The sequence below is a fragment of the Astatotilapia calliptera genome, chromosome 7 (genome assembly GCF_964374335.1).
Source record: "Astatotilapia calliptera chromosome 7, fAstCal68.1, whole genome shotgun sequence".
Taxonomy (NCBI): Eukaryota; Metazoa; Chordata; class Actinopteri; order Cichliformes; family Cichlidae; genus Astatotilapia; species Astatotilapia calliptera.
Window position 1 is genome coordinate 60,808,086 of NC_137428.1, and position 15,047 is coordinate 60,823,132.

At 38.4% G+C, this 15,047-nt stretch overlaps 1 protein-coding gene across 1 annotated transcript in view; it reads right to left on the reverse strand.

Annotated features, from left to right (window-relative positions):
- The window catches only part of shank3a (SH3 and multiple ankyrin repeat domains 3a), a 214,676-nt gene that overhangs the window by 122,483 nt on the left and 77,146 nt on the right, over positions 1 to 15,047 (reverse strand). Inside the window, exons 3-4 of the mRNA XM_080304780.1 lie at positions 8,773 to 8,976; positions 5,037 to 5,108 (exon numbers count right to left, since the gene is read on the reverse strand). Coding sequence (XP_080160906.1) covers positions 5,037 to 5,108; positions 8,773 to 8,976 — 276 coding nt within the window. The remainder of the gene's footprint in view (positions 1 to 5,036; positions 5,109 to 8,772; positions 8,977 to 15,047) is intronic.

Consider the following 15,047-nt stretch of genomic DNA (forward strand, 5'->3'; position numbering starts at 1 on the left):
TCACGTCTCTCTCTAGTCTGCTCCACTCCAGTCTACAGACACACACACACAGAAAACCTGGACTTCACAAGTAACTATTTACTGTCATCTCCTGCTATACCACACCTGCCACCTGCACCTGTCCACCTCAGCCTTGTACTACGAAGCCTGTTTAAGATACTCAGGATGTCTGTTTTTGTTATCTGGCTTCAGGTAACCCGACATAATGAAGCAGGCTAAGTCATCACATAAAGGTGGTTATCAGCACAATAAGTAAACCCAGGGTTTCCCATTCTAGCTAGCTCTGCAGGTTTACAGCACAAAAAAGTATTTTTGCATGCTTGCAGCCAACAAAGGAGAAAGTGTAACAGTGTTTATGTGGTATTATTCCACTTGCCACAAATATCAGTGTAATGGGGAAACAGCGCCCCGCCTCTCGGTGTGGCTGGTTAGGTGAGGCTGGCTGCAGTAATCGCTGCCAGTCTGTCGTAGCCATACGAGAGGTGAGTTGTATTTACCGCACACAATATAGCTAAATAGTACAGACACATAAACCATGTATGATCAACTGATGGGCACCGAGTGTAATAAGTGCTTAGTGGACACATGTGCAACATCAGTTTTATGTACTTTTCATTTGTTTATTAATGTGTGAAACTGTATGCTAAAGTGGAATGCTAATGGGATGTTCTGCCGTAGTGTGCTGTGCGGAGTGGTGTGTGGCGAGCCCTTTGCACTGATACAACACCGTTGTTTGCATTCAGGAAATAAACTGGCAACGATCGATCAGAGACTCCTTGTCTTCTTAAAAACACAACACAGTCGAGGAGTCTGTTTGGGCCGAACTGTTGCAGCGGGGTGAAGCAGAAACTGGTTACAAAAGCAGCAAAGCAAAAGTTAATGGATGAAGTTCAATCTAGAGCTGGGCGATAGAACGATAACGATATGTATCGCGATATAACTTTTACTCGATAGAGAAATTAAGCTATCGCGATAGACCTCGCCGCTCTTGTCCTCTTAAAAAAAAAAAAAAAGTCAGCCAATCCAAATTAGGTAACGCAGAGCCGAACCAATCACAGCCGCAGCCTCACGTCGCGTGACTTGTTACGTACAGCACAAGTGCCAAGCCGCACGTGTGTTTGTTTGGGAAGCAGCCAGCGGGTAATGGAGCCAGCGCGTAATGGAGGAAATGAGTGTGCCGACTAGAAAAATCAACCGAGTGTGACCGAAGAGAAAACAGATGATGGTTCCAATGCCGGAGAGATTGTCGAACGGAAGAGCCATAGAAGTTCCGTAGTGTGAAGGTATTTCGGCTATTTCAAGTCTGACAAAAAACAGAGTAGCGTGCACTGTAAATTGTGCCAAAAGCAAGTCTGGAAATACAATAAACTGGTGCATGCGTCACACTGTGCACCACGTTATTGTTTCGGTGAAATGAATTTCTACAATACTGTTACTGTTAATTCTACTCTCTGCAGTGTTTAAATGCTTACATATACACACAGTTACTGTCCGTCCACACATACGACTCGGTTCTGCTTCTATGCCTCAGCTTTGTTTACTTTTTCCCACCGAGGCTTCTAGACTTCTGATTGGCCAACATTTCTGCACGGTTAGGAATCTAGCGCCACCTGCTGCTTTGGCATGTTCATAGCAGCGTTTTCCTTCATTTCTGCCTTTATGTGTGGACGGGATTATTTTTTAAAACGAAAACGGAAAATCTCCGTTTTCAAAAATACCCGTGTACGTGTGGACGTAGCCTCAGTCTCTGACTGGAAGCGCTAATTCGTCATTCGGCTTTTGTCAGACTAAAGTAACTGTTAAAACTGTTTGAAAAGCTCAGCTATACAACAAGGAGAGATTGAGAATTTCCTTTTAGTTCTCAGTTTATTTGATACTGACAAAAGTTAGTCAGTTTTGTCTGTTCTTCTGTAAAACAAACTAAGATTTATTTTTAGAATTAATATTTTGTTTCTAAGTGGAATTGACAATTTAGTCTGTTTCATTTGTTCTATTTTGAAACTTAAACGCTTTAGCGGCTGCCTTTTGTGTAGTTTGCAATATTTGCCTTTATTTATCTGAAAACGTCTCATGTTCCTTAAGTACATCTACCCTGTTGAACTTATTATGGGAAATAAATATTTAAATAAAAACAAGCTGCTGATTATTTCACATTTTACTTGTGAGCAACGGCACATTTAAATCTTACAAATATAGTTATTTGGCTTATATCGTGATAGATATCGTTATCGCCTGAAATGAAAAAAACATATCGTGATATGAAAAAATCTCATATCGCCCAGCTCTAAAGTTCAATCTATATAATTTAATACTCACAGGGGAAAACTTTAGACACCACTTAAAAACTTTAGACCCTAGTCCTAGGGATCTTACAGGAATGGACATCTGATTGATCAGTGGTTGATATTTTCATGCCTTTTGATTTCCAATCTTGAACATAACTTGAAGCATGGAGATGCAGCTGGGTATGGAGGGAACCACTTCCTTAGTACTGAAAACCCATGGACAACCTTAAAGTTACCCGAAAAACCCAAATCCAGCTTCACAGAACAGGCCACAGTTGTACTCACTAAATTCCTGCTGCAAGCAATTATATCATCAGTCACCTGTGTGCACACCTGGTTCCCATTATTTCATGAATAATATTAATAGTGCCCAGCAAATATGCATGCTTTGCCAGATTATCTAGGCTGCCCAGAAGACAACATTTATCCTGCTCTTCTTTTCTGTATTTTAGACCACCTGCTGGGCCTCACAAATGTCTGCCAACACTAGCCTTTTGGTTCTGTTTGCCACTTTATACTGTGTCTGTGAGCCTGCTGATCCACCAAGCTTAGTTTACCAAACCTGCCTTCTCTTCTGCAGTCTGTTCACATCCGGTTAGCAACATGCCCTTACACATATTTTTCAATATATGAATTAAAAGTTGCATTTCAATCACAAAAGATTTGAAATTTGATTTACCTTGCACTTATACATGCATTAAGAACATATTGTTTCTGACAAAAAATTATACTAAGTGAACAAAAATTAGTTCAGGATTGCAAATCATGTTTCCTGTTCTGTTTCCTAGTTGAATAGGAAATCATGCATTTTACAAAAGAAATTTCAGTTGTATTTTGACAAAAAAGCAATTATACAAGTTTGGGAAAAGCTCGGGATGAATCATACTAGTGAATGTGGCCCTATTTTTTCCCTGAATATTTTATTGTGCCACAGTAACACACAAAAGATCTAGTTTATGTTTATGTGACATCTACCATGCTTCTTTGTGTATGAGCACACTCTGTCCTTATGCAAGCATGTTAGTGCTTGACATGGCCTAAAGAGCGTACTTCAATTACACATGAATGAACCAACAAACATAAAGAGCAGCACTCTTACTTTGGCCCTCTTTTCAACCATCTCATAAAAAAATTACACAATAAAACTCAACCAGAGCCTCTCAGATGCAAATACTTGGCTGACAGTACCAAGTAAGCAATTTCTAAAGTGCTTTGTTGTCTTAGTGATGTGAAACATTTCCGTTCTATAATCTTAATGGAGAATCAGTAAATCCAGCTGGAAATTATTTTGAATTTTACCTTTAAAAACACTTTTAGCACCCTGATCAGCCTGCTGGTGGGAAAACATAAAAAGGGAAAGAAAAAACGAAACAACTCTAAAATCAGATTGACAGCGATGTTTGCCAGAGAAATGAGACTACACGGGAAATTAGGCAGTAAGTACCAAGACCATGAAATGACTATTTTCAATATCCACCAGGAATAAATAACTAAAATGGAGGTATTTCATATAAACCTCTCAAAATGAAAGGGCCCCAGTAAAATTGCAAGTTTTATCACGCCAAAATTTACTAAACTATCAGCAAAAGATAATACATTTCATGTTGAGAAAATTAACCCAAATTCTAGTTGTCCTTTGCTGTCTTGCCTCCAAAACTTAAATCCAATGCGATAAAACCACATTTCCTGAGCAACTCAATCTCCCAGTGTGGCTTGAAAATATTTTCCCGAGAGCATTTTTTCTGTCTTATTCATTTGTTTATGCATAAATGCATTACATGCCAGTCTACCATTGTATACAGCGTTGTTGTCCACTTTTTAATTTGAGCTTTTATTTATGTTACAAAAAACACTTTAAAAAGGAAGCCTAATTTTTGCTATTTAATACCTAAGAAATATCAACTTTCACAGATGGTTCCAAAATATGCCAAACTGCAAAATGCATAGCTACGTCTTGACTAAAGCCTCTGTAACTTTGTTCTGTTTCATTTCAGCAGCATGAATCAGTCTGAAATGAAAAATATATATACTCTTAGTGTGTTTTCACATGTTATATTAATTGCATGTTTACTCACTATTTCCCATGATGATATAATATGCTTCCTTTGGTACTTTTAGTAAAAGCTTCTTTCAGCCGCTCCCTTATTCACAGAGGGTCGACACAGCAGATAGCTCCGCATATTTGATTTGACAGATTTTTTTTCACCGGATGCCCTTCCTGACACATCCCCGAAGGGATTTGTGTCCAACCAGGGACTTTATGTGTTAGGCAAATGTGTAAACCACAAGACTATGGAACCACAATCATACCTTTGGCACTTTCAGTATAATAGCCATATTTTCAGAAAATATGGCTTTGGACAGCTAAATATTGGTTCTTGTGACATCTCTAGTCTGTACAGACATGTGTGTAAAAGGAAAATCTGAAAAAACAGAACACGGAACAAGCATGTGGGCATTACTGAATGGTCTCAACATGATTTTGGATCCTTGGCTTTGCTTCGCTTCAGCAAGATTTCAATCTAACATATGTAGACCAGTTTCATAGGCAACACTCATTGCTTCCATCATTACTTTCACCATCTAAACATAAAAAAGGACACAATTTTTCCTTGTAGTGGCCCACTGTGCCACTATGCTATCCAGTCAGTGTTTTAATTACTGTATTACTGTACCTGTATCACTGCGTTCAAAAGGTTGCACAAACAAAAAGCTTGTGGAATTGAAAACCGCACGACTGTTTGGGCTTACCTTAGTGTGGAGCTTAGACAACTGCTTTTCATCCAGGTAGGTCTGAGTGTAGACACGTCTTTTATAGCGGAACTGAAAAAGAAGAACAAATATAAGAGGCTCTTATCTCTGCTTTGCAAAAAAAATTAAAGTTATTAACTAAAATTGTCATGCAGCATCATCTGCTTAGCCTAGCTTGTGTAAAATAAATTATTTTCTATTAGTTGGTCCTATGAAATAGAAAGTGAGAGCAGAAACAAACATATTTGGACTTATTTAATAACTTTCAAAGTCATTATGAAATGAAATTTCTATCTGCAGCTTGCTGTCATCTCTTTCCAGCACTCATGTCATGTTTGTCATATATTACATCTTGCTTGAAAACCCAAAAACTGTGACTTGGAGCTTGAATATGAAACATAAATAGCTAAAAAAAAAGTCTTCCAATATCAGCTAAACACCTCATGTATAGGAAAAGCACAAAAAAGACATTTTCACCATTTTTAGATAAAATATTTTCTACAGCTAGAAAATCAGATTAGAAAAGAAAAGCATAACAAAAGTTGAACTTGAACTCTGAAGGCAACCAATCAATACATTATGTAATAAAAAGTAGAAAATCTGACAAAATAAAAGTCAAAAAGTAACTACTTGACTTAAGTATAGCAGATAAATAAGTATAGCTGTACACAGAAAAGGCGATAAAGACAACTAAAATCACACCTGACAACTCCTCACAATCCTCCATGACAAGATAATAAATTAAGACCAGGCATATAAAATGAGAATCCCACAGAAGATGACTTTTTCAGAAGCAGAGCCAGAAAGTGGTCAGCAATTTGGTCGGGATCCTTGTAGCTTAACAAATATGAGACAAAATATAGCTTTTTAAAAGAAAAAAATGTATATGTTGGAGAAAGTGTGCTAATTACATGGCTTGGCATATATAGAGTACAACCAGCTATTTATAAAAGAAATGACGAATGCACGAAGGTGCTTAACCAGAAAATGTTCCAGCAGCAGATGAGGATGTGAGCACAACTATTTCAACTATTTCAGCACGTTTCCTAATATTATAACAAAGCTTCTTTGTTTTGTTTTTTATCATAAAGAAGACAGATCCAAGGCACAAGTGGTCTAGTAATCAGACAATAGGTTAGAGATGTGGCAGTGGTGAGTTCAGGTAGCATGATGACTTGAGCTTTCACTACTGCAAACTAATTCATCAAGCTTTCTGCCTCTACCATCCAACTTTGGTCAGCAGCTTTACCGGAATTTGTCAAAAGCCAGATCATTCATTAGGTCTGATGCAAACTGCTTGTTTTGTAGAAAGGTTTCACTGAACACTGACAGCCTGTAATACCTTTAAAACTTTGCGACTTTCACTGCCCAGGACTCCATGTATTTCAGGTCTCTTTGTGCTTGTGTGTGTACGTGTGTGCATGTCTGCTTCTCCAGCGATGTGTGGCATTCACCAACAGAGTAAATCCACAGCAGAGCACAGGATTTTCAGCCGCTAATCCGAACCTGTCAATCTTCTCTACACCCAACATGCCTAAGGGAATAACTGCAGGTCAATACATAGTGTTCTGGCAAAGTAGCAGCAGACACTTGTGCACACACAAACTGATCAATCCACGCCTATTGAGCTAAATTATAAGTTTTAGGAAGTACAACCACAAATCCAGATAGAATTAGATACAGTACAGACTAGACAAACAAATGGACAAATGGCACTGACAACTTACCCACCCTGTCAGCTCTTGCATCATTTTGCCTCTTAAATTGTGTAACATCCTAAATGCTGTGTAGAATGAATGTTAAGGGGTTTGGTAAAGGAACCTAACTGGTAATGCCATTGCAGAAAATTGTGTTGTTGTTTTTTTGTGATAAGCTGTGACTTCTGTAGAAGTATATGAGCTAAAACTGAGAATTTTAGAGAGAGGGTAGTAGAAAGTAGAAACATTAAAATGTGTAGACATAGTCTAGTAGAACTCCAAAATCAACGTAATTAACTTTAAATGAGTATTATTCGTCCTTAAGCTGAGACATTACACAATCTCAAGCTTGATTTGCAGTCAAGACTCTAGAAAACTAACATAGCTAATTTCATAACAAAGTTTTATAACAAAGTAACGAGACAAAAAATTCTTAATGTTTCAGGGAAGAATTTACTCTTTGGTAGATCTTTATTTCGCTTTATTTCAAGCTCTTGACATGTCACAAAATCACTGAAAACAAAGGCAGTCAGGGAAAAAAAAGAAAGAAAACCTAGCCGTCATCTTTACACCCTTGTCTGTTAAACAGTCTCTAATTCTCTCAGATCAAAAAGCTTGATGGACAAGCACTGTAATTATCTTTGAGAGATGACAGCTGCAGCAGACAATAAACTGTCACTGACTACAGCATTATTGCCATCGGGTTTGACTGGCACATCAGAAAAAGCATACATCACACTTAAAATGATGCAGACACATGCATCCAAATGTCGCATCAGCCTGCATGTGAAGCATAAACACACATATAGACATACGACTTTTGAACAACAATGAGTTGTAATATGACTGACAAATGACATGGTGAGAAAAATGATAAGAGAAACTATTACACTGGCCTATAAACTGAATCACGCTGCCATGGGAACAAGGACCCCTCCCCGAAAAACCACAGGTGCAAGATGCTGTATTTATTATTAGGTTAAAAGGACTATGACTAAAAACACATTCATCAATATGGTTTAAAAAACAGATGTCTACAGTATGCTAGGATAAAACCTATAAAATATAACGCATCAGTATTTATATAACATCAAAACAACAGTGCACTAAAACAAAGGTAAATTAAACAAAAACTACGTGCTGTATATGAATGAATCAGCACTGTGCGCAGGCATAGTGACACTGGTGTGCAGTGTTGGCCCCTATTATGCGAAGCAAGCACCTCTCACTGTTGTGTAGCAAGATTCAGCTGCTGTGAAGTTACTGCAGACTGGAATGATTAGGTTACTCTAATCAAACATGAAGTGTCTTAATAAGCTCAGGTTTCAGTTATCCAAATGTTGTGCCCCAGAAAGGAATTAAACAAACTGTTCATGCAGCATTATGATGGCCTCTCTGGCAGTTATTAGCTAGAACAGAGCTAGAGAGGCCACTAGACTGCAGAGCCAGCGTTAAGCATGTTCAGTTTCCCAAACATATTTCTTATACCTCCAATAAAAAACGTTAAGCTCTATATATTTCATATTTCGACAGCCCTACTTCCATAACTACAGTAGTATGCATTCTTGTTGAAATCAGCTGAAGCAGCGACAACCAGCTTTTTCTGTGACATACAAAATAAATAAAACAACCATTATTGGGAACGCTGAACTGTTGTAAAATTTCCAAATTAAAACAGGATATGGACAGAGTTGTTTCATTAAGTGGTGCAGGAGGCACTGATTGGCCGGCTTGTTTGCCAGTATCAACATCTGTTGTTCAGCTTTTCCTAATAATACTCATTTTGATCGTGTGTTTAGTATTCACAAAGTGCTTTACTTAAATCATGCAAAGATAATTATTAGGACAATATATAAAATACAATAAAATATAGGAAGAATATAAAAGCATTTCTAATGTGAATTGATTTTTCACAGAGTCAAAAATCTTTTTGAAGATGTATACACGATTATGTATGGTGCTGTTGCATATACAGCTTCTTTCTCTCTTCCTATCATACATCAGTGGAAGCCTTATAAATGCACACGATCCACACCTACCTCAAGGTAAGGTACAGGAGCAATAGATGGGAAGGGGTATTCCCTTAGCCGTCTCTCCTCATCCAGAAACTTGCCAGCCCTGCCGTTGTATGCCGGCTGGAATAGGCCATAGTTTAATACATCCTTCAGGCTCTGGTTGAGAGTACACAGGATTCGCTGCTTGGACAGCCAGATTGGAGCATCCACATTGAATTTTAAACACTTCTGCAGAGACAAGAGTAAAAAAAGGGAAGAAGGTTAACTTCACAGCATGTTTAAACATATCACATACTGCACTTAAGCGGAATTAGGAGACTGATATGTAACATATAATAAGAACATATAACATTAAATATAAGGACCTGTTTCATCACAGAGACATACATTGGATGTCCAATATCATAAGAATAAGAAAATGCCAATTCACATACAGTACTGTACAAGAATCTTAAACCAAACCTGATTTCTTTCTACTTTTCTACTTTGTTCCCAAGAAGCCAAACTTACATATATATTGCATATATATAAGAGCTGATGAGAAAAGGTATAAAAAATCTAGATTGTATCTTTAGACACTTTGTTACTAGCAGCCTATCGCAAAAAAAAAAAAACCCCCACATAATTTGTTCCCACTTTCTTAGTGAAATCAAGGAAAACATAGCACAGTTTGACATAAAATAGTATTTTTGCACCAACAAGGTGAAGTCCAAAACAGCTATTAGATGAAAACTTGACAAATCTCTTCATGGTGTGCAGTTTTCCTAAAACATGTGAGGAAACTGGACAAGTGGAGGACACAAGAAGTAGCCTAAAAAACTTTCTGCAGTAAAAGAACAAAATAGTATTTCAAAGTCATGTCCTTTAAAAAGATCCAGCAATGACCTGAAACACAAGATCTCAGAGATGCCTCATCAGAAAGAGTCTCAGTGGAAACGTAGCTGTTAGGAAGCCATGTCAGGAAGGGAGTGAACCAGAGAGAAAAGGTGTGCCAAGTTACACAAGAACTGGACTAAAATTTAGTGGCATCAGGCCTTTTGGATTTGTAAATACTAATGTAAAGTTTTGAATTCATACCACCGTCAACAAATACAGAGGAGGTTAGAAGGGAGGGACAACACTGAATGTCTACAGTTATCTGTCACACATGGTGGAAGCTCTGTTATGGTTTGAAAGCTGCATTTCAGTGGTGTTGGAGATCTTGTCAAAATTGAACACAGAAAAATACCATCGGATTTGAATCCACCATACAATACCATCTGGAAAGCAATGACGACTTTGATCCCAAACACTCAGCCAATGTAGTAAACGCATACCTGAACAGAAAAACACAACAGAGGAAGATTAGGTGTGGACTGACATCCCAAAAGCCTGGACCTAAACATTTCTGAAGTAGTGTGGGATCATCTTCAGTGAGAATGGAACAAAAGAAAGCCAACATCCAAAGAAGAGCTTTGAATGCAATTCAAGAAGCCTGGAGAACTATTCCTGAAGGCTACTCAAAAGAAACTACAGGAAAGCTTGCCTGATAGAGTTCAGGCTATGTGTGTACAGATGGCCATTGTATTGTATAAACTCAGTTTTGCCTTATGTACTGTATCTCCATATATATTTCTACCTTTCATTACATAATTGCACCCACCTCCCCATTTTCTCAACAAAATATAAAGGGTTGGCTCAAGATTTTGTGCAGTAATTTAAGTATAGTAATAGCTTCAGAATTACTTTTGAGACTTTTCTTCGAAAGGTCATCTTAACAGTCAGTGGTAGTTACCAGTAAATAAAACTAGAGAATAATAGGCAAAAGCTCTCACAGAAAGCCTTTATTTTGCTGACATCAATTTTTCAGAAACTTCTGGTGTCACGCCTGAGGTAAAAGCCAGGTCTTTTAATATAATATGCAATTCACATAGGTATGGTGGCTTTTCACAGTTATATATTACTGTTCACCCTAAGAGCCTGTGGTAGTTAAAGTAAACAAAACTAAGCAGAATTTCTTACACATAAAGTCGACATCCATTTTTCAGCAACATAATGTTGTGTCAACACGTGAATGTGCATTATTTATTATTCTAGGAAAAATGAAGCAAGGCAGTATGTAACTGCTACACCAACAGCAGCAGGAGTTCTGTCTTTAGTCATAAATGCAAGAGTTCAAAGGTTCTGATGCCTGTGGGAAAGATGTGGAAAAACAATCCACTCTGCTGATTTCTGTGCTCTGATAAGCAACCGCATATATATGCAATACATACTGTATACAGTGGAAATCTGCCTCTTAGGCATAAACTTCTCCTGTCTAAAAAAAAAAAATCTCAAAAATTGTAAACGTCTGCCAACTGTTAATTAAAACTCAAATATTGGCTAGTTAACAGTATATGCAGTGCTATGCAACCAACTTCTCCAGTGTGCAAATGTGTATGGATATTGTGGCAGGTTCAAACACCTGCAGAGCCTAAGCTATAAATGGCACAGAGAGCAGAGAAAGTACCAAACCAATAACTGATAAATCAATAATTCCTGCGTGCAATATAAACTCCAAACCTCAGCTCTAACCCATTCAGCATCACTGTATTTCTGACAGTGAGATGAAAATGTTAACAATAAAATCTTCTAACAGCAACACATCACTAACAACAACCACACGTAAGTGTCAAAATGCAGAGGCATATTAGTTAATCTCTTTAATATTCTGAGTTTGGCAAAGTAATAAATGAGTCAAAAATGAAAGTGCAAACATTACAGTAGTTGCAGAAGCAAAGACACACGGTAATGCAAAATTCAGAGATATAGGAATCCTGGTTATAAAATATTAAACAACGTGTTTAATATTACTGAGTTATACCACGTTTTTCATGCATTGCTCCAAAGTTCAACTAAATCAGCTGAATCAAAATCACACGGGCTTTGATGGGACCTTATCATTCTACAGTCTTGGCCTGCATGATGTGCTCTGTGCTCAGCTCAACCAGCAGAATTGCAGAGGATGTGCCTGAACCAGAGGTATTACTGCTACAGACCATTTAACAGTTTAAGAATTGGCTTGTCCCCAGTGTGTAAGACTTTGTCACCTTAAGAAGTAACTGAAGAAAATATTTAAAAATGGCAAATTGCTATTGATAATGCTGTTGATTATTGAATTTAAATGGTAACCCTCAGTTACGTCAAGAGAATCAGATGAGAAAAATATTGGTTCTGTCTACCCTGAATTGATCTGTCCTACTTTATATACCAGGTGACCATATCAATGGTTTTTGAAGCCAGCAAGTCATGATATCATTTAACCAATTATTCTTAGGTTGATAATTGTTAATAGGTTATTTGGATTCCTTATTAAGATCTGTTAAATAAAGGTCTGGCTATATGAGGTCAATAAATAAAACTATTACTAAAATTTATATCCCTCTAGCTATCCAACAAGTTGTACTTTTTACTGTACCAATCAACCCAGCAATCCACAGCTAACCTGGGATTTCCAAGGAAAGAGGTCCCCTTTCAAATTCTCTACTATTTGGCTTTACTATGCGTTTTCTTCTTTCAAAACAGTCGGGATTTTACCATCAAGGTCTCTTTAGTTAATCGCTTTGGTATTGCTTTAAGGGGAATATTTGTTGGCAACTATTCATTTCATCATTAAATGTAAAGTTTAAAACAACGGTTATAGTTATTTCTGTCATGATCCTTTGGTTTTATATCCAGTGTTTTCAGTTTTAGACTCGCTCTTCTGTTTGATGTTTTCTGTTTGACTTTGTTGTGGTTTTGAGTTGAATATGATCTTTTCTTAGGTTGTGTTTTCATTTTGATTTTGTATCCATAGTTTTCTTTCTTGGTTATTCTTATGTTCTCCATGCCTAGTCGCTGTTTCTGTTATGTTTCCCATGTTTAGTTAGTTGTTGTCTTTGTCTTTACTTTGGTCTGTCAAGCTCCATCTCAGTGGTTAGGCTTCCTGTTTTATTTTGATAATCTCTCATCTCATGTGCATTATATTCAGTTTTGTTTCCCCTCATGGTAGTTAATTCATTTTGTTCACCTGCACCTTGTTTTCACCAGCTGTGTGCCTGATTACCTCATGTGTATTTAAACCCTCGGTTCTCCTTAGTTTTTTGATGCATTGTACTGTTTGTCTGCATAAGCATTTTCCTTGTGTATTACCTGCTTTGGATTATTTTTGAACCCCACTTTCCTCAGTCATCTGGATTTGCTGCCTCACCTAAATAAAGGTATGTTTTTTGTTTCTTAAATCCTGTCCTGTTTTCTGCTTTTTTGGGTCCAGATTTTCCATAACCATGACAAAACAATGCAACCACACTGGACCCAGCAGGCATTGCAATAGCGCTAGGTGATGAGTTAAGGGAGGAGTTCCAGAGATTTGTTAAAATTTCTAAATGAATTAGGACTCTACTGATGTTGGAGTCGAAGGCCCGTTACCACCAACCCTGGCCTCCAACCCAAGCTGCCAGAGGGTCTCTGCCTCTCCTCAGTCTCTGCCGCTGGCAACGGGGCAAACCTCGAGAAGTTCTTTGTCTCCTCCCATAACTCCACTGGCCATATGGCCAGCCTCCTGAGCCACTCCACAGGCGATGCTGGCCACATCCTGGACCGAGCTTTTGTGGCCGACTCAGTCTCCTGAACTGGTGCGTCACCCCATGGCCAGGTCATGTTGGACTCAGAGACATTGTATGTTGGTTCTGTTTCAGGCTGTAATTTATTTTTCATCAAGAGCTTGGATTACTGAGGGGTTAAGATTAATTCCTGTTGGAATTAACTGAATTTTGCAAAGAAAGGCTCACATGGCTCTTTATTTGTTTTGAACAAAACCTCTAGGATTCGCCTGAGTCTGGGCACAATTATATCACTGATCAGAAGGAACAGTATTTCCATGCTGCACACTACCCCAACACAAAGGAATGACAACAAAAGTCTTCCCTAAAAACTGAAAGAAAGAGACATTTACTGCACTGCTTGAGTTGAGTTTTTTCTGATGTATTAAAAGAATAATAATAATAATAGTACCATTTTAGACTGTGATAGGTAGGGATGGGTACCGGTGTCCGGTGCCATGATGGCACCGGTTCTGACATAAACGGTAGTAACCAGACCGAAAAGCAACGCACATTTCGGTGCTTTATTTCGGTGCTTTTTTTTCCTGAGCTGTGATACACTTCTAGCCAATCATTTTACGTTTCCGAGGATAGTAGGCGGGGCCAGGTACGTACGTTCTGTTAGAGCAGAGCTACAGATTAAAAATGCCCAAGGCGAAGCGGTCGAAAGTCTGGCTGTACTTCACAGCAAAATATGCAAACTCAGCAGCCTGCAACAAGTGCTTTAAGCTGATACTGTGATACTGTCAAAGGAGGTAACACCAAGAATCCGATTAAACAGCTGGCGACGCATAGCGTTTTTTTAAAAAGCCGAGAAATGCGCCGTATTTGATAGCTTGCTGCGAGACCTCACACCGTGCACGTCGGGTGGGTTGCCAGTTATCGGACCCGGAGCAACATCCCCCAAAAACCCGAAGAATAGAGTCCTGGCCCCTAGCCCTGCCAGTGTAGCAGAAATGATGATGGCAGCAGCCGTTCTTCTCTGCATGAGTAGCTTCATGTTGTTCTGTGTAATTTACGTTGAGTAGGCTAACCACGTTATTACATTAATGCAGGTAAGGTGAACTAGCAAACATCATCATAGCTACATGCGGCTGTCTTCTTGTTTGATGGCAGATACTCCCTTCACCCTGGCCAAAAAGGCTAAAATGACCAAAGAAAAAGTGGAAAACAGTTAAACATGAGAGGTTTTTGGACAAAGTTTGTGTTTTTTCCCATTGATTAAGCACTGCTTCCAGCCAAGAGTGATACCATATATGCCACATAGCTGCAGAAAAGGCACACATTGTTATCTTTTTACAAAAAAACCCAGCTGAACATGAGAGGTTTTTGGACAAAGTTTGTGTTCTCCATTCTTTAAGCACCGGTTCGAGCACCGTTTAAGCACCGGCACCGTTTCAAAAGTACCGATTTGGCACCGGTATCGGATAAAACCTAAACGATACCCATCCCTAGTGATAGGTATTCTATTATTGAACCAAATACAACCGAATATATCAGCCATAACAGCAACTTTGTTAAGGGTAAATTTAATATGCTAGAAAATCACTTTAGGGCCGCAGCTCGTATGCCAGTCTAGTATGTCAGGCTGACCTAAGTCTGCGGAGAGCTTCTAATAAAGCACAGTTCTACACACAAAGTTTGTATGAAGGCACATTGTATTATTTATCATAGAAATGCTTTTAGCAAGGAAAATGATGT